The 19,342-nt window shown below is 42.7% G+C and overlaps 1 protein-coding gene across 2 annotated transcripts in view; it reads right to left on the reverse strand.

Moving 5' to 3' along the window:
* The window catches only part of LOC124722111 (potassium voltage-gated channel subfamily H member 2-like), a 1,246,495-nt gene that overhangs the window by 755,173 nt on the left and 471,980 nt on the right, over positions 1-19,342 (reverse strand). For both annotated transcript variants that reach the window (XM_047247314.1, XM_047247313.1), the window contains exon 3: positions 12,333-12,482. In XM_047247314.1, coding sequence (XP_047103270.1) covers positions 12,333-12,482 — 150 coding nt within the window. The remainder of the gene's footprint in view (positions 1-12,332; positions 12,483-19,342) is intronic.

Below are 19,342 nucleotides of genomic sequence, written 5' to 3' on the forward strand. Positions count from 1 at the left end.
CCAGAGGGCCGTTACGAATTGCAGAGGATGGATGATGACCACTGGAACCTAGACGCAGGTAAATGTAACTACTGCACCAAAATAGGTGCACTAAGTACGCTGTTTATTATAAATCACTGACGGCGGAAAAATACCGAGTAGCAAGCGTCTGGACAAACGAAGATTGTAACAGACGAATAGGATGCCTTGCTGATGGAATCTTATCCAAGAAAAAGGCGGGATAGTATAAAGCCTTGAATTACAATCAGAGTGTCTGACTCTACACACAAGGAAATATTAATAAAGTTGAAGGAAGGGACAGTTACTGGCTGATATGAGACCGAAAACTAGGGTCTTCCGATCTTAGTCTCGCACAGTCGACTGCAGTGCTGTGGTCCGCAGTTATTAATAACCACATATCACTCTGAAATGTATGCCGACGTCGCAGAATTAATGTAGACCTGTTCTACAGCTTTTGCGGAATGACGTTCACTGTATCGTAATGTGGATACAGTGCAGGAGTGACAAATGTTCCTATGGTCTCGCAGCCTGCGTCAGTAATCATTGTCGATGAAAGGTGCAAAAGCACGAGCCTGGTGGAAGCGGTTGGTTACCTTAATAGACATGAAAGGTGGGGATTAAATGACGGAAGTACTCTCTACCACATTTCATACAACTGCAGGTGATTTTCAGTACAGTGCACGTTAGCATTATCTGTGGCTACAGTTCCGCATCGTCTAATGTCCTAAACATTCCTCCGCTGTTAGGGAGGAAGACTAGGCCAATTGACGAACGCTTTGGCTTTTGGAGAATTTGGATACTCTTGTTACTGATATTGGTGACATAAGTTACATCAAAAATGGCATGTTCCTAAGCAAGGAGAATTTAATTGTGCCTACACAACTACAGAGCCGTTTTGTGACGACATTATGGTGATCAAGTCGACTGTCAAGGACGGCAGTAGCACTCACTCCGTCTTCAGGCCACAAGTGATCCATCGGGACCATCCGATCGCCGTGACATCCTCAGCTGAGGATGCGGAAAGGAGTGGCGTGTGGTCAGTACACCGTTAACGCTGTCATTACGATGGTTTTCTGTGACCGGAGCCGCTACTATTCGGTCGAGTAGCTCTTCAGTTGGCATCACGAGGGAGTGCACTCCGAAAAATGGTAACAGCGCATGGCGGCCCGGACGGTCACCCATCCAATTGCAGGCCACACTCACCAGCGCTTAACTTCAGTGATGTGACGGGAACTGGTGTATCCACTGCGGCAAAGCCGTTGGCAAGGACAGCAGTAGCTACTGTGAAATACCTGGAGATGGATCTAAAATAACTAACACTACGCGCATGCGCACTGTCCATGTAATAGAAGACATACAATACTTGAACCAAAATCCCATTCCTCTCTCGAATAGTGCGTGGAAGAAAATGAATAATGCGATAATGAGTGTGTTACCTCAGCAGATGTCTGGATGGAGAAACAATTAGCTGATTCAAATGCAGATCTAAATTGTAAGCTGAAAACTAAGCTGGGAGTTATTAAGACTACACTGAGCAAACATAAAGAGTTTTTTCTGTGTGCAAAGGTATACGCTAAAACTAATAAAGCTGTTGTACCCAGATATTTGCTATCTTATTGAGAGGGAACTAAGCTGTGTCCAATTAAATTTGCTGCTGTGAGAATTATTTGGAGAAGTATTAATCCATATTTCCCAACAGTCCTGCCATTAAAAATGTCCCAGGAAAACAACAATGTTCGTGAATTTAGTTTATTACACCAGTTTCTTAAATAACCGCACTGTTTACTTAAAATACTGGCGTAATAAACTAAATTCACTAAATAACCGTACTGACCCACTCATGAACCATGGACCTTGCAGCTGATGAGGAGGCTTGCATGCCTCGGCGATACAGATAGCCGTACCGTAGGTGCAACCACAACGGAGGGGTATCTGTTGAGAGGCCAGACAAACGTATGGTTCCTCAAGAGGGGCAGCAGCCTTTTCAGTAATTGCAGGGGCAACAGTCTGGATGATTCACTGATCTGGCCCTGTAACATTAACCAAAACGGCCTTGCTGTGCTCCTACCGCGAACAGCTGAAAGCAAGGGGAAACTAAAGCCGTAATTTTTCCCGAGGGCGTGCAACTTTACTGTATGGTTAAATGATGATGGCATCCTCTTGGGTAAAATATTCTAGAGGTAAAATAGTCCCCCATTTGGATCTTCCTGCGAGGACTACTCAGGAGGACGTCGTTATCAGGAGAAACAAAACTGGCGTTCTACGGATCGGAGAGTGGAATGTCAGACCCCTTAATCGGTCAGGTAGATTAGAAAATTTAAAAAGGGAAATGGATAGGTTAAAGTTAGATATAGTGGGAATTAGTGAAGTTCGGTGGCAGAATGAACAAGACTTCTGTGTCAGGTGAATACAGGGTTATAAATACAAAAGCAAAAAGGGGTTATGCAGGATTAGGTTTACTAATGAATAAACAAATAGGAATTCGGGCAAGCAACTACAAAGAGCATAGTGAACGCATTATTGTGGCCAAGATAGATACGAAGCCCACGCCTACCACATTAGTACAAGTTTATATGCCAACTAGCTCCGCAGATGACGCAGAGATTTATGAAATGTATGATGAGATAAAAGAAATTATTCAAATAGTGAAGGGAGACGAAAATGTAATAGTCATGGATGACTGGAATTCGATAGTAAGAAAAGGAAGAGAAGGAAACATAGTAGGTGAATATGGATTGGGGATAAGAAATGAAAGAGGAAGCCGTCTGGTAGAATTTTGCACAGAGCATAACTTAATCGTAGCTAACACTTGGTTCAAGAATCATAAAAGAAGGTTGTATACATGGAAGGATCCTGGAGATATTAGAAGGTATCAGATAGATTACATAATGGTAAGACAGAGATTTAGGAACCAGGTTTCAAATTGTAAGAGATTTCCAGGGGCCGATGTGGACTCTGAGCACAATTTATTGGTTATGAACTACAGACTAAAACTGAAGGAATTGCAAAAAGGTAGGAATTTAAGGTGATGGGACCTGGATAAACTGAAAGAACCAGAGGCTATAGAGAGTTTCAGAGAGAGATTTAGGGAACGACTGACAAGAGCTGGGGAAATAAATACAGTAGAAGAAGAATGTGTAGCTTTGAGAGGTGAAATAGTGAAGGTAATAGAGGATCAAATAGATAAAAAGACGAGGGCTAGGAGAACTCCTTGGGTAACAGAAAAGATATTCAATTTAATTGATGAAAGGAGAAAATATAAAAATGCAGTAAATAAGCAGGCAAAAAGGAATACAGACGTCTCAAAAATGAGATCGACAGGAAGTGCTAAATGACTAAGCATGGATGGCTAGAGGACAAATCTAAGGATGTAGAGCCATATAGCACTAGGGTTAAGATAGACACTGCCTACAGGAAAATTAAAGAGACCTTTGGAGAAAAGAGAACCACTTGCAGCATGAATATCAAGAGCTCAGATGGAAAACCAGTTCTAAGACGACTTTGACAGAGCACTGAAAGACCTGAGTCGGAACAAGGCAACGGGAGTAGACAACATTCCATTAACTACTGATAGCCTGGGAGAGCCAGCCCCGAAAAAACTCTACCATCTGGTGAGCAAGATGTATGAGACAGGGGAAATACCCTCAGACTTCAAGAAAAATATCATAAATCCAATTCCAAAGAAAGCAGGTGTTGACAGGTGTGAAAATTACCGAACTACCAGTTTCATAAGTCACGACTGCAAATTACTAACACGAATTCTTTACAGATGAATGGGAAAACGTGTAGAAGCCGACCTTGAGGATGATCACTTTGATTTCCGTAGAAATGATGGAATACGTGAGGCAATACTGACCCTACGACATATCTTAGAAGACAGATTAAGGTGAGGCAAACCTACGTTTGTAGACTTAGAGAAAACTTTTGACAATGTTGACTGGAATATTGTATTTCAAATTCTGAAGGTGGCAGGGGTCAAATACAGGGAGCGAAAGGCTATTTACAATTTGTTCAGAAACCAGATGGCAGCTATAAGAGTCGAGGGGCGTATATTGAGCAAGCAGTAAAGGGAGTATATTGAGCAAGCAGTAAAAGAAACGAAAAAAATTTGGAGTAGGAATTAAAATCTATGGAGAAGAAAGTAAAACTCTGAGGTTTGCCGATGGCATTGTAATGCTGCCAGAGACAGCACTGGACCTGGAAGAGCAGTTGAACGGAATGGACAGTGTCTTGAAAGAAGGATATACGAGGGTTGGAACTTAAATAGAGGCAACTATTTATTCACAACCGATACAAAAGAGTTACATGTTTGCACCTGTTACTATCCTTCAAAGTAGTCACCACTTTGTGTAGAACCCGTTGTCAGCGATGTGGAAGGCGTAGTATACCGTTAGCAGAGCCTGTTCTGTTAATGGTGCGAACGGAGCGGTCTACTGCCTGTCGAATCTCTGGAACAGTTCTGAAGCGAATGCCACGAAGTGGTTCCTTCATGTTGAGAATCAAAACAAAGTCACAAGGACTTAAGTCCGGGGAGTATGGTGGATGGTACAGTATTTCCCAATCCCATCGACCGAACAGAGCAGCCACAGCTTGCGCTGTATGCGCCCGCGCATTGTGCAAAATGATGGATGGGTTGCGCAGAAAGTCTCGCCGCTTCTTTCGCAAAGCTGGTCGCAGGTGATGCTCCTAAAACGAACAGTAATACGACTTGAATCCTTGTGACTTTGATTTGATTCAGAAGATGAAAGAACCAGTTGGTGGCATTCGCTTCAGAACTGTTCCAGAGATTCTACAGGCAGTAGACCGCTCCATTCGCACCATCAACAGAACAGGCTATGCTAACGGCATACCACGCCTTCCACATCGCTGACAACGGGTTCTACACAACGCTGGTGATTAATATGAAGGACGGTAACAGGTGCAAACATGTAACTCTTTTGTATTTGTTGTGAATAAATAGTTGCCACTATTTAAGTTCCAACCCTCGTACCATGAACATCAACAAAAGCAAAACGAGGATAATGGAATGTAGTCGAATGAAATCATGTGATGCTGAGGGAATTAGATTAGAAAATGAGACACTTAAAGTAGTAGATGAGTTCTGCTATTTGGGGAGCATAATAACTGATAATGGTCGAAGTAGAGAGGATATGAAATGTAGACTAATAATGGCAAGGAAAACGTTTCTGAAGAAGAGAAGTTTGTTAACATCGAGTATAGATTTAAGTGTCAGGAAGTCTTTTCTAAATGTATTTGTATGGAGTGTAGCATGTATGGAAGTGAAACATCGACGACAAATAATTTGGGCAAGAAGAGAATAGAGGCTTTCGAAATGTGGTGCTACAGAAGAATACTGAAGATTGGATGGATAGATCACGTAACTAATGAGGAGGTATTGAATATAATTGGGGAGAAGAGGAATTTGCGGCACAACTTGATTAGAAGAAGGGATCGGTTGGTAGGACATGTCCTGAGGCATCAAGGGATCACCAATTTAGTTTTGGAGAGCAGCGTGGAGGGCAAAAGTCGTAGAGGGAGACCAAGAGATGAATACACTAAGCAGATTCAGAGGGATGTAGGTTGCAGTAGTTACTTGGAGATGAAACAGCTTGCACAGGATAGGGTAGCATGGAGAGCCGCATCAAACCAATCTCTGGACTGAAGACCACAACAACAACAACCATACTGGGAGGGATATTACCGTCAAATTGTTTCGTAGTAAGTGTCGTGGACATGATACATGTAGGTGAGGATACCCACCACTGTTCTGTTACAGTATTTGTGATAAATCACTGTCGGCGGTAAAATACCTAGGAGTAATCTCAAACTGTGATTGTTCCCCTCACGAATACTGTAATTCCATAGGTCCAAAGATACTACGCTTACACAGGGGAGATGTCTTGCCCTCTTCTCCAACTAAACTTTTTCGAGAAATAGAACTGCCACAAAAATATCTAGGAGTAATGAGCTAAAACGTGTATGTCTGGCTGAAAGGATTGTGATTCATTCTCGATGGTTGGTACAGAGACTGAATGCAACATGTGTGTGTGTGTGTGTGTGTGTGTGTGTGTGTGTGTGTGTGTGTGTGTGTGTGTGTGCGTGTGTGTAAGAGGACTAGGAGCTCCATTACTGTTCGATTACGCCTTTGGTACTAAGTCACTGGAATTAGTAACACGTATGTAACACCTGGGAGTAATCGTTTGGACACAACTAACGTAAGAGATTACATAGTACAAATTGAAGGAGGATTTTATGTCCTACTGAGGTTCATTGGTAAAATCTTAAGAAAATGTGGTTCATCATCATCCATGAAAGAAACACCTTTTCGGTCGATTAAAGCGTCTCACACATGTGAAATTAAAGTTACTACGAAGATTTATACTAAGCTGGTAAGCGTGTTTATCAGTCTGAAAGATGATGTATATTCAAATTTCGCGCCTGCGCCACTATGAGAATGCAAATCAGGTTTACTTTAAATACGCGCTGTAACGGTCGTGAGCGCCCCCACAGGATTTTCTTTACCATACCAACTCATCAACTTCCCACCTCTCCTCGCTCACACTGAACACCTCCAAATAACCTTCACAAGCCGTAACCTCGACTCCAGCAATCGTATTGTGTCCCCTCTTATTTCCAATCCTAGTGTGCTACCGCACCCCTACCTACACATCCCAACCTTTCACCTGCACAACTTCATCCTCTCCTAAAGAAATTTCAACCGTCTCCCTCTCCCAGACCGCGAACTCCGCATCGACATATACCCGTGCTACTAACTCTAAATCCATCCTACCCTATCAACCTCCCCTCCCCTGGGCTCATTCCTCCTCCTCTCCCCCTACCACATCTCATGCTTTTTCCCTTCCCTGCCGCCGCCCCTCCCCCTCCCCCCTCTTATACTATCCAATTTACAACTCTCAATATCAGTTGGCCCTCTCTACTTGCCTCCCACAGCCACCCCTGTCATGTCGCCACCTTCCCAGTTCTCTGTCCTCATCACCACCATTCCCCTATCTCCCTCCACACCCACCCTTCTATTCATCTACAATCCATGTCCCAGGGTTGGTTCTTTTCTAGTTATAGTGGAGGTGCACGATGCTTAGTTTTTAATGGCCAATGTAACTTTCTGTCATTCAGTGTTTTTCTAGTGTTTTTTTTTAAGTGTTTAGTGTTCAAATGATTTTGAAGTGTTTCTAACTGTTCTGTCTGTCCACATTTTTATGACTGGTTTTAAACAGTTTATAAAGACAGCACTTTATGATTTATATTTCTCCTAGTCATGTCTCCTTTTCAGTTATTTTAAATTCGTTGTACATGTGTCTCCTCGTTTTTAGCTCTAAGTAATTGTTAAGTTCTACTGGCTGAAAAGTGGGTTATTTGTATCGCTGCCAACCCAGCCCATGCCTACATAGGACAAAGGTCTGTTGTGTTTTCTGATGAAAGCTGGTTCTTCCTCAGTGCCTGTGTTGGTTAGAAGGAGGCCAGTTGAGCACCTGCAACCAACATGCTAGATAAATTGGATCTATATCTGGAGTTATAGTCATGGGTGCGATTTCGTATGGCAGCAGGAACACTCCGGTGGTTATCCAAAGCACCCTGACTGCATATTTGAACGTCAGTCTGGTGATTCGACCCGTTGTGCTTCCATTCATGAACAGAATTCCAGGGAGTGTTTTTCAACAGGATAACGCTCACCTACATACCGATTGTGTAACCCAACATGCTCTACAGAGTGGTGACAGGTTGCCTTGGCCTGCCCCAGCACCAGATCTGTCTCCAGTCGAGCACATATGGGAATCATCGAACGATAACTCCAGCATCATCCACAAACAGCATTAACCGTCCCTGTATTACCCGACCAACTGCAACAGGCGCGAAAATCCATTTCAGAAACTGACATCCGGCACCTGTACAACACAATGCATCACGTTTGCATGCTTGCATTCAACATTCTGGAGGTTACACCGGTTATCAATGTGCCAGCATTTCACATTTGTAATGGTTTATCTCGCGCTTCCATTAACCAGTGATCTTGCAATGTTAATCACTTAAGTACGTTACCTAGACAAACGTATTCCCGAAATTTCATTACTCTACATTAATGATGTTTTGGTGCTCCGATTTTTTTCCATCGGTTTATATATTACTGTATGTGTTCACTCTAACAAACAAGCATGTCTTTCAAAATGACAGAGAGCAGCAATCTGTCGTCGTTTCCTTTCTAACTCTATTAAAGCAGATACAGATTTCGGCTAGTAACTATCCATTATCAGTATAGTATTTCAGAGTTATTATACATGCCTTAGAACGTCTACAAGTATTGATCGGGCTCCTGTTACATAACTGATAGCTGCTCTCTATCATTTTCAAAGTCATATCACAGTCATTGAGCGCATTCTACTTTCCTAAAGGAAGGTAATTTGATGAAAAAGTATGTGGCCATTAGTCTATCTGGAGATTCATACGCATAGTTTGCAACCAAAATCCGTGTGTAGTTCTGTACAGGATGTTGCTATGTTAATAATAATAGTAATAATAATAATAATATTCCGAACATCGAAACCGATTCCCGCAAACGACGACTGAAATTCTACGGACACATCACAAGACTACATGGCAGCCGACTAACAAAGAAAATTTTTTCGTACAACAGTCTGGATAAAACACGTCCAAATTGATCTAAAAAATGGCAAAATCTGACCGACACACATCGAAGATCGATACATCTTCAGACATAAGGTCTACAGCTGGGAAATTTCATCAGAAGACAAACCCAAGGTACCTAGTAGAAAGTGGTCAGATGAATGTCGAACTAAGCATAGCGATATGATGAAACAATTCTGGAAGAACAAGAAAAATGACAGCCGCAGGTAATAATTTGCTTTCTGTGATCCTGTATGGGTCTAAACAATGTAAATAAATAAATAATGTGATTAAAATGTCATTCATGACATTAGAACATAAGACCGACGTCATCTACCTACGTATAGTGCGAGTGTGTCCTGGTCAGCGGCCTGCATGCGTGCAGAGAAAAGTCTTATTGTCGGTGGGTAAGTGAGCGTTAGTCAGAGGCAAAGGGCTCCAACTGCTGCGTCCCGTGGGAGCCTTCTAAGGCATATGGAGGGGTTGTGCTTGCTGGCAGTGGCACAGTCACCCACTGTCTCTCCAACTGCACAAATAGGGCACAACCCTGGACACTGGCCGTTGCGCTCCGTACTCTTGTCGGCGTAATAAAATACAAGTCACGGAATTTTAGTCAGCGTGAGGGCGTGGGACTCATTGCAGTAAAAGTATGGTGCATCGTGAATGGCCTTACTCAAATTAGTCTCTGAGCCCACATTATAACCTAATCGAAAAACGCATTATTTCCTCCAAGAAACATTTCACATAATGTCCCAGCTAATGTTACTGCCTTCGCCGACTGTCATCTTCTCACCCGGCTCCTTTGAACACCGCCCAAAGTTGCATGTTTGGTGTGTGCAGTTGTTCTAGTGTGTGTCAGCCTCGATTTCTAATGACCTCTTGGCTACTGAGATTACGTTGTCACGAAATGCCGGAAACACTTTTGGACCACTCCATAAAAGGGTTTCCACACCGACTTTCAGTAAAAGTGAATAGATTTTGAAATATCTGCGTTGCTTTCAGATTGCAACATGTCTAATCACGAAGATGATGTTTGGTTTGTAGGGCGCTCAACCGGGTGGTAATCAGCGCCCGTAAAAATTCGCAACCTTTTCACTGTCCAGTCTCGCCATTTTCCCAACTGATGAGGACAACACAAACACCCAGTTACCGGACGGAGAAAATCCCCAACTCGCCCGGCAATCGAACCCAGGACCGCGTGATCCAAAGGCAGCAACGCTAACCACTAGACCACGAGCTGCGGACTAATCACGAAGAGTCGTGACACTGTGTACTTTGACGATGCAGTGTAGTGGCTCGGTATTTGAAATGAGTTGCAATGTCGTCAGCTCATGAACGTGCAGCAACGGCTCGCTATGGAAGAGGTATTAGGCGTGATGTGGTTTTCTCGAATGTGCCCGTCGCGTAACGGCTGAAGGAGTTTAAATGACCTGTCTGTCGGCCTGCGTGATCACGCATGCGATCACATGTAGAACAAAGAAAACGTAAGTACCATTGATGTTGCAGCGAAGTGGGTAACATTAGTGTGAAGAACTGAAAAAAATTGATATTAAGAACTGATTTGTGCCAGTTGTGGTTTGGGGACAAATAACACTTCATTGCGTTTATTAACAAAGAATTAAACAGCTATTGATAGCATCATGTAATCAAACGATAACACGCGGGCAAGCGGGGCGTAAATACACGTGATTTAAAGTGAGTGCCTAGAAACACAGTTGCTTAATAACGTAATTGCTACTCCCAGATGCACTTAATAGCAATGATCACTGTAGATGTGAAAATGTGACATCTCTGAAAACATAGCTTTTGTTGAATGACAGTACTTTAACTAGGAGTAACTTTTAATATTGATGTATCAATTAATTTCTAATTATCACCCAAACTATGAATTCAAGAACAACATACAAAAGCTGATGTGTAAACAGTTGAAATGCATAAAGAACAATTGTTGTAGATATAAGAGTTCCATTAATTTTTATGTAATTTGAAGTCCGCTTAATCTTTAATTAATATTACTCCATCATTTATAAACTTATTTATCAACCGGAAGTATCAATTCTATCACTGTGAAAGCGAGCTTCACACCCTATATATATTCAGTTTGGCTTCACTAATTAAGGAAAGAAAATTTGTATTTTTAATTGTAGCTGTACATGAAATAACGATAGGAACGCTACGTGCGCCTCTGGGTATGAAACGAACGGCAATTCGGCTGCCAGGGTGGTGCGGATTTCAAGACGTAGTCGAATTCCGTAAGGACTAAAAACAGTTATTATGAGGAGGCACGTATTCATGGAATTTGAGTATTTTGACATAGAAGCTTCGGGAGTGCTGATTTTGAGCTTTTTTCATCGGCATTAACATTAGACTAACTAGGACTTTGACTGATGAAATAATCCGATGAACTTTAAATTTATTGGAAAATAGCACGGGCGTGTACTTATAATTTACCGTGAATCTCAGACTTAGCTAAAGCGTCAGTACACAGCCGGCTGCTGTGGCCAAGCGGTTCTAGGCGCACGGAACCGCGCGACAGCTACGGTCACAGGTTCGAATCCTGCCTCGGGCATAGATGTGTGTGCTGTCCTTAGGTTAGTTAGGTTTAAGTAGTTCTAAGTCAAGGGGACTGATGACCTCAGATGTTAAGTCACATAGTGCTTAGAGCCATGTCGTCTGTGAACATTTTTATACCGACTGACCCGTTTCCAAGAACAACATTAGGAACTGTGATCCATAATCATCTTTATTGGAACGATAGTTGATAGTATTATATCAATTTAGTGGCACATTTTTTCCGCCACCGTTTTTGAATTTTACGACTGTTTTGGGCTACTGCGAGGAATATGGGACCACCTCATGACGTAGTTGAGAGCCCTTGGCCAAGAAATAATCCTGCTGTGTCTCTAGAGTCAGCCTTATCCGGTACCTAAGAAGTTCCGGACGCAGTTAAGTCACTCTGGGCTATAGTGTTCGCTGTCTGGAGAGTCTTCGTCAAACGCAATTGAGCCGCAGACTATCCTCCCTTAATTGACGGATATTTGGATTCCTGCTAACCAACATACCATGCGGACCGCAGGGAGCAGACACTGTGCCAAACACTGCCGTCGTATTGGGATTCAGCTACAACATAATACTGTCAAACTTTTGTTTACATGGCGTCGCCGCCAAAACAAAGATAATATAAACGGAAGGCAGAACGTATAGACGAAACGCAGTTAAACACAAGAGGCATACGTGATAAACTTTTGCAATTACTGAATTAATATAAAGCAATAAAACATACGTGCTTTAACTATATTAAAAGGTATAAAATCATTTGTGCAGTGAAATTCAAACTGTGAGAAACACACGGCACATACTCCTATAGCTAATCAAAGGAAAAATGTCGTTCTAGTTTAGTGGATGAATTACTGAAATGGCCACCACCAGCCATAAGGAATGACTGTAGTTACAATAACCACAGAGTAATAAATCATTAATAACTTCTCTTAATGATGCACGGCCCTGTGCACGAAACGTAATATTTATATTTACGTTATTTTTTTCAGTTCTTCGTGCCATAGAATGTCAATTATTTGCCCCTTCCTTGAGTCTGTGTTTACAAGTATGCGCCTTTTTCGAATGAATGTGACTATGACATAAAAGTGAAATCAATTACAGAATCAAGAGAAACGCAATGCTACAAGACTTACGCTTGCTGAGTTTGGTGTTGGCGGCCAGTACGACGTCCTCCTCAGCTGCTGGTGGGGCAGTCAGGTCTTCGAAGTTAATAATGTAAAGGCAAATGTCATCTACTTCGCTCTTGATAGGCGCTATCACCTGGCTGCATAGGAACTTGGTGCCTGCAATAGAACAGATGATTTGCATTTCAGAAACATCATTATCAAGTAGTAAATTTACAAAAATATCACATCACATGACGTCATCATACGTGGTATCACATGATGTCATCAGACGTGGTAACATGCTGTAAACAATTATCAAGCCACCAGGGAGGATGTGGTGAACAGAAAAAGAATGCTGAACGGGAAACAAGAGACGCCGAACGTTTGCATCAAACGCGTCAGCTTAAGGTGGCGAGCAGCCAGTGAATACTCGCCGAACGCTGAATACTGGGGACGGCTGACAAATACCGAGCGCCGATGTTGGGTGCACGCTCTTTCCCGCATCGTCTCGGAACTAATATTCCTCTAGGAGTACTCGTCAAGCATAGGACCGGTCGCAAACATTCTTGGGTAAACAGTCGTTTGTCAATCTAATTATTCGTTACTAAATTCACTCTCGTGCGAACGTAGTATACTCATATAAAGAACAGTATCATTACATTTATCACCATTCGTATTTCACCAATAGTAATTTCCTTTCATTGGCAAAGACTTTGAATTTTTAAAATTATAATTCATCATCTGATATGAACGATTCATTTTTATTACTTACCTGTTTCTATGCTGACGGCGTAAAAGAACCAGGAATATAAATTTCTAGATTTATTAGAAGACAGGTACAGGTGCACTCTTCCCCGTTCGGCAATCTTGAACTGTTTGACGCTGATCTTCCCTCAGGCCAATGATCATACTTATTTTGACTGCTTTGTATGTAACACGTTGACACTGAAATTTGATTTGCAGCACAGTTACAGCTGACTGCAAGGGAGGAAAAATTTTCATTACTGATAACAGTGTACACGTCCATGGATGAACAATTACGTTATTATTAAGCTTATCCATTACGGACATTTTAGAACCCGTGACTGTTAATTGAATTTAAATACATAAAACTGCAACCAGTCACTTTTTGAATAATTATTTATTATACCATGACTCGGTTTTCAAACATTTTCAGGTTCATCTTCAGATGGTTTCTGGACGTTACATCCTTACTTCTAACATAATGCTGGGTGCTGGCTTGCGATGGTATGGGTGGTTTTTTTTCCTTTAGTGTCCATCTGCATACTTCCATTTTGATTGCTAGCTGGTATATCACTTTACACAATTTTTCCAATCTATATTAATTTACATTGTGGCAGCGAAACTTTGTCAGCTGGATGCTGGCACAGCTTCACTGTCACAGTGTAAATTAATATAGATTGGAAAAATTGTGTGAAGTGATATACCAACTAGCAATCAAAATGGAAGCAGGCAGATGGACACTAACGGAAAAAAGCCGCCCATACTGTCGCAAGCCAGCATCCAGCATTATGCTAGAGATAATGATGTAACGTCTAGAAACTATCTGAAGATGAACCCGAAAATGTTTGAAAACCGATTCATGGAATATTAAATAATTATTCAAAAAGTGAGTGGTTGCAGTTTTATGTATTTACATACGTTATTATTGTTGGTTACGTACTGTTTACATGGAAGTTTCTACCGATTTTTTCAGGTTGTTGATGGCTAATTACCACCTAACCGAGATAGGTGACACGTATTTCATTTATGAGGAAGCACGATGTGAAGGTCAAGCAGTAAGGCGCCTGTACGCAAACCACACTGAAGCGCCAAAGAATCTGGTGTAGGCATGCGTATTCAAATACAGACTTATGTAAACAGGCAGAATACGGCTCTGCGGTTAGCAACACCTATATAAAACAAAAATGTTTGGCATAGTTGTTAGCTTGGCTACTGCAGCTACAATTGCAGGTTATCAAGATTTAAGTGAATTTGAACGTGGTGTTAAAGTCGGCGCACGAGCGATGGGACACAGCACCTCCGAGGTAACGATGAAGTGGGGATTTTCCCGTATGACCATTTGACGAGTGTACCGTGAATATCAGGAATCCGGTACAAAAGTCTCCGACATCTCTGCGACCGGAAAAAGATCCTGGAAGAATGGGACCAACGACGACTGGAGAGAATCGTTCAACGTGACAGAAGTGCAACCCTTCACCAAATTCCTGCAGATTTCACTGGTGGGCCATCAAAAAGTGTCAGTGTGCGAACCATTCAACGAAACATCATCACTATGAGCTTTAGGAGTCGAAGGCCCACTCATGTAGCCTTTGTCGCGTCTGTAGTTTCCTGCGAGCGAATCCGGTAATGAGGTAACTCGTCCAACTTGAAGTCCTGGTGCTGGAAAACAAGCTGGAAATTCTTTGCAGATAAGGGAACTCCGTGGGATAAAGGACGTATACTTGTGATGAAATAACTGAGATGAAACACGAGATAGGATAAGACCACTGTCGAACCCTAAGAGACACCAACACATTGAATGTAAGTTGGGCAATCCTGCATGTACCCTGTGCAGCTAAGTGCCACGAGAAACTAAGTCCGGTCCCGAGGGCAGAGTAACTCAGGTCCAGCGTCTGAGGCAATTGTCGAAGGAATCTCCCCAGCAGCACCAGCGGCCCTGCTTATACAAGCTCGTCTGATGCAATCGCCCGCGATCACGAGCGTCTCCCGTGTCCTGTGGTCCTTCCAGAACATTCTGTCGTAGCAGGTCATGTAGCTCCAGCGTTCCTTGCCACAAAAACGCAACCTCTCCTGCTTCCCAGCGCCCTGGCTGACCTTAGGTTGCTTTCCTACATGTTCATCTTATGCAATCTTATGCATTTCTGCACACATCCACGACCCATTCGCGACATCTTGATGACTGCACAACACAAATTATATCGAGCGCATGGAAGTGTACGGGTATGGAGACAACGTCATGAATCCATGGATCTTGCATGTCAGCATGGGACTGTTCCAGCTGGTGGAGGCTCTGTAATGGTGTGCGGCGTGTGCAGTTGGAGTGATGTGGGGACCTTGATACATCTAGGTACGGCTCTGACAGCATCATTTCCTATCACCTGCATCTATTCGTGTCCATTGTGCATTCCGGCATATTGGGCAATTCCAGCCGGACAATGCGACACCCCACACGTCCAGAATTGCTACAGAATGGCAACAGGAACACTCTTCTTAGTTTAAACACTTCCGCTGCCCATCAAACTCTCCAGACATGAACATGATTGAGAATATCGGGGATGCCTTGCAACGTGCTGTTCGGAAGAGATCTCCACATCCTCGTACTCTTACGGATTTATGCACAGATCTGCAGGATTAATGGTGTCAATTCCCTCCAGCACTGCTTCAGACATCATCAGTCGAGTCCATGCCATGTCGTGTTGCGGCACTTCTGCGTGCTCGCGGGCGCCCTATACGATGTTAGGTAAGTGTAACACTTTCTTTGGCTCTTCAGGGCGGAGGTCACCAAATAATGTCACATTTCAAAGACTCGATGGCCGTCTTCATGGAGCAGAATCCCTTCAACTAGACCGATGGGAAACTAATAGACCTCGCATTGTGTGAACTGTTCAGTTTGAGGAAGCTGTGTTACTGCAAATCGAGGACAATCCCAGCGCACGACCCACAGCCAAGGAACTAAATACCTCCAATGCTAATGTGTGAAACATTATGCACAAGATGGGCATGCATGCACTAAAGTACCGGAAGGTACAAGACCTATCAATTGATGACTTTCCCAGTGCTTGAAATTCTGTCAGTGGTCCTTACATCAAATTATAAACGTCTATGACTACCAGACGTGTGGTTTGTTTACTGAGAAGACTGCCTTTGCACAGGAAAGAATATTCAGAAGTCATAACAGCCACGTCTAGGAGCTAGAAAACGCTAAGACAACACGGGTAATCCACCGTCATCAGAGGTTTACCATAAATGTGTGGGCTTTTAAGTAGTATGATTATAATTCCAACATGACGGAGCCCCACCACACTTTCCTGTTGATGCCAGGGAACATCTAGATAATGTTTTCCCCAAAAGCTAGCCGCGCGGCCAAGGGCACCTTGCCCGGTTAGCGCAGCTGCCCCCGTCGGAGGTTCGAGTCCTCCCTCGGGCATGTGTGTGTGTTTGTGTGTGTGCTGTCCTTAGCGTAAGTTAGTTTAAGTTAGGTTAAGTAGTTTGTACGCCTAGGGACTGATGACCTGAGCAGTTTGTTCCCATAGGAAACGACAAATTTCCAAATTTCCAATTGCTGGATTGGGACGGGTTGGCCAGTACCATGGCCACCAGGTTCTCCAGATTTCAATCCTGCGGATTTCTTTTTGTGAGGGAGATGAAGCGTTTGATGTACGAAACACAAACAGACACTCCGAAACAACTGGCTGCGTGTTTGGCTAAAGGCCGGCCGGTGTGGCCGAGCGGTTCTAGGCGCTTCAGTCTGGAACCGCGCGTCCGCTACGGTCGCAGGTTTGAATCCTGCCTCGGGCATGGATGTGTGTGATGTTCTTAGGTTAGTTAGGTTTAAGTAGTTCTAAGTTCTAGGGGACTGATGACCTCAGATGTTAAGTCCCATAGTGCTCAGAGCCATTTGAACCATTTGTTTGGCTAAAGCCGCAGCCATTATTCGTGAAATGCCTGGTTGTATTAAGGGCCTTAGACAATCGTTAGCAAGCAGGTGATGCAAACGGACGACAGTTTCAGCAATATCTCTTAAACAATATTCATCAAAATGGAGGTTAAACACTATCTCTGATCATCACTAGTGTCAAAACCTTAATGGGCACAAAGCGTGAAAACCATGCAGCGGTGACATTTTTGTTGCATTAAAAAGTGTTTCTTTTCATCTTCTCTAAACATTCTAGGATTGTGTATACGTTTTTTACACTTTCAGAAGCCATTGTACAATGCGTGGTGGAGGGCGCCCCAGACATGGATCAAGAAAATAACTTCTGTCTATATCCCTCCGTGTGATTACTTAATCCAAATAATTTGCAAAAAGATTAAAAATTAAATAATTCTGACCAAATTAATCGTCTAAATTAAGAAAGAGCAGCATTTTCATAATTTCACTAAGGGTGATGATTTGTGTGGTATCGAACGGACCGATTTTTTTTACAGAAAGACCCATATTTTCTACATATGTATTCTTTACACGAAGGTCATACGGAAATTGAAGACCGATGATGATTATAATACTTGGATTAAATGGAATCCTATTTTTCTTATCATGGTTTGTCTTTATATTTATATTTATATTTATATTTGTATTTATATTTTTTGCCAAAGTCTGTTCCGCATTTACGCTCAGCATCTGGCACACGCCACGCCTTCTCACACCTACTTGCTCGAAAGATGACGACAGGATGTCCGGCATGTTAAATACTCAGGGATCAAAGTACTAACAGTCCTGTAGGAAACAGTATGGTCAGTGGATATTCTGAGAGTGCTGCTCATCATGTCTGATAAATCGCCTGCATATCTACCGAGAAAGATAAAGGCCCTTTTATGCTTCTAAGGCACTGATCATTGTTATCATTCACGATCACTCAGACCATTGCTCGTTTCAGTTTTTCTTTGGAGATAGACTGGACTAACGACACTAATTAAAATTTTTTGATTGATACTAAAATAAGCCGTCCCGTTATATGAAATCCATCTTTACCGATCCATGGCCACACGTAGTGGCAGCGCGGTTAGTGGCGCCATATCATGGATTGCGCGGCCCCTCCCGCCGTTGATTCAAGTCCTCCCTCGGGCATGGGCGTGTGTGTTGTTCTTAGCAGAAGTAACTTTAAGTAGTGTGTAAATCTAGGGGCCGATGACCTCAGCAGTTTGGTCCCTTAGGAATTCGCACACATCGAACCATGAAAATTGATATGTCGTTTGCGATTCTTCGAAATTGAGCTTACGATAGGTCATAAATGCGACGTTACTGATAAGAAAAAGAGCAATTCGTTAATGGCATCATCTACAATCTGCTTAAATAAAGTATATCAAAGCTTGTGAACACTAACTTATTCTTCTGACTCTTTTTCTTTCTTAACATACTGCCATACGACGAAATACAAAAGCGTCTACATCAGTTACTAGTGACGAGTCGATGTAGATTCCGTACAGCTAGCTCCTGAAACAACGAATACTCGTACTTCCCAGAGTGACTCGACGCACGGGGCAATGTGCGCTTGTCTCGTTCGAGGCACTCACCAACTGACGAGTACTTTCCCTATGCGGCGCTCTCTGTACGCTCCGATTGCCCCGCGTGGCTTGGCGAGCGCTCACAGCAAACACCCTCCGCCAAGCAGATCGTATTGCACTGACACTTCGCAATTCGTGATAGTCACACATGCTCACGTACGTTAATGTTTAGCGCTACCGTGTCTTAGAAGAACCAAAGTAATTGTCGTTTTCTTTGCGATTCTGAAGAACGCGGCCCTTTTTATGTAGATAAGCGAGTACAGTCATCTTCCAGTGTTGACATGCGATTAGCGTACTAAGCGTTTCGTCTGATTCTAAGCGCAGTCCTTTCACTTTAATCCATCCAATGGCAGCCCGAATGACAGAATGTTAGCATTCAGACTATTTGTGGAGGCTGTGAACCCTGTTGCAACTGAAATGTTAACAGTTTTTAATTTCTTTCATCACTCCAGTTACCTCTAGCGACAACTTTCGTCGATTATCAGCAAAACATTCTGCAGAGTCAGCAGAGTTTCAGGACAAGATTTCTAAACCTGTGTAGCAAAGAATATTAAGATTTCTTAGTATTCCGTTTTTAGTTTCACTTTTGGAGATACAAAAAGGCGGTTGATTTGTTAAATTCCATTTTACCATAGAACAGGTATCACAGATTCACGATTTTGTTTGAATATGTACACTCTTATTTGGAAACATCTTTTTTGTGATGAAAGGAATTAAAATGCAGTAAGGTCCCAAATTTACGATCCAGCACTAAAGAGGAAGGTGCTTCTTGTAGCATAGCGGAATTG

This window comes from Schistocerca piceifrons, chromosome X (assembly GCF_021461385.2).
Source record: "Schistocerca piceifrons isolate TAMUIC-IGC-003096 chromosome X, iqSchPice1.1, whole genome shotgun sequence".
Lineage (NCBI taxonomy): Eukaryota > Metazoa > Arthropoda > Insecta > Orthoptera > Acrididae > Schistocerca > Schistocerca piceifrons.